General features: G+C 38.3%; 1 protein-coding gene across 1 annotated transcript in view; it reads left to right on the top strand.

Annotated features, from left to right (window-relative positions):
- Nucleotides 1-1477: 1477 nt before the first annotated feature.
- The window catches only part of coch (coagulation factor C homolog, cochlin (Limulus polyphemus)), a gene marked incomplete at its 5' end in the record, with an annotated part of 8139 nt that continues 7972 nt past the window's right edge, over nucleotides 1478-1644 (top strand). Inside the window, one exon of the mRNA XM_083684094.1 lies at nucleotides 1478-1511. Coding sequence (XP_083540220.1) covers nucleotides 1478-1511 — 34 coding nt within the window. The remainder of the gene's footprint in view (nucleotides 1512-1644) is intronic.

Genomic DNA, 1644 nt, shown 5'->3' with positions numbered 1-1644 from the left:
CTCTTGTGATGAGGTAGGCTTGTCTGAGACATCAATTCAAGTGTCACCCTCAGAGAGGATGTCTTCTTGGCCTAATGGTAGACGCTTGGGTCTTCTATGTGGGAGACCCAGGTTCAAACTCTGCCTGTCACATAAGTCTACCATAAGTCTATGGATGATACTGTACAGTGAAAAACATATTAAATTCATATTTGGCAGCTTGGACTAACCTCAAAAGATATTTCCATCTGATAAGAAGATGACTTTGAAATGATTCAACATCTGTACATGATAATTATTAAGGACGGTTGCATAAACTTAATAACAAAGTGTCGATCTATAACGCTGAGAAAAGGATGCATATTCGTGATGATATCAGATCAGTGAGATTATATGTTATATGTTTTATATGTTAGATAATGTGTTCTCTGGCTCTGTGGTACTCTACCGAAAGTCGTGGGAGCTTCGGGAAAACATTTGATACAGTGGATATTACTAAAAAGCTGCTTAGCAACTGAAATACCTATAGTTTGTTTTGAATGCTATTGCTATCCAATAGAGAGGCTTTGACTGATGTTGATAGAGTTGCACTTTAGGTACAGTACAGCTTGGTCATTCAGATATCAGGGGGGGCTGGTAGAGGTAGAAATCAAAGGACGGGCTCATTGTAACGCATGGAATGGAATGCCTACTGTCCTCATATACTGTAGATTGTGCTGAACAATACCCCCCTGTGTTTATAACACAATCAACACATTGAAAAACACACATTATAATAGTTATTCACAAATAAGGTCACATGCACTCCTAAAATCATCTACTTCCTCTCCATTTATTCTTCTCATATTTCACTCCTGATATCAGAGACACCTTATTGTCCAGGTTGCAGGTTCTCATGTCCCCTCTGTCAGGTTGTCCAGGCGATAGGAAGACCCTCCCCCTCTGATGTCACCGGTCGATGATTGGGAAGTTTTGAGGGGATTATTTAAGGAGCTAACTCTCTCAGGAGGGTCAGATGTGATCCCAGGAATACCACACACTTCCAAGGAATACTACCCTTTTATCTCTGCAAGATTTGGAATCTTAGATTTTGAGGAAACTGATAATTCTGCATATTATCTGTGAGTTGTTTAACCCCTTTTTTATTTATTTTTTTAAGACTTGGCTGTTTGCTGTTTTTCATAGTTTCTTTAATCTTGAAGCCCCCCCCCCCCCACCCCCCCACAGAGAGAGATGCTCTGTTGTATTGAACGCATGACTGAAAACCGATCAAGCTGCAGATATCTTAATAATATCAAATATCTAAAGAGATTTGTATATTTTTCTCTGAATGAATTACCAAAACAAAAAACTCCTTAAATGCACTATTAGTTTGTGTGAATTATCCAATGCTCTTTTTATTGACATATTCTAATTGACTTTGAGGAATTTTGTTTTAGAAAAAGTGAAGAAAAGGTATTGTTAATTGTGTATTTCATTGCAGGTGTTTGTGTCCACCATGCCAATGTTGTTTGCTGCTCTACACCTGTTAGGTAGGTAGTTGAAACCATTGACGTGCGGAATGCTCTTGTGCCACATCATCTATTGGTTGTGTTGTTGTTTGTGTTGTCTAGGATATTCAACCTTTTTTTCTGCTTCACTAGAAATGATCAACAATTAAATGTG

This window comes from Argentina silus (assembly GCF_951799395.1).
Source record: "Argentina silus genome assembly, chromosome: 13".
Taxonomy (NCBI): domain Eukaryota; kingdom Metazoa; phylum Chordata; class Actinopteri; order Argentiniformes; family Argentinidae; genus Argentina; species Argentina silus.
Note: the sequence above shows the minus strand (reverse complement) of the source record. Positions and strands in the feature narration are given on the sequence as shown.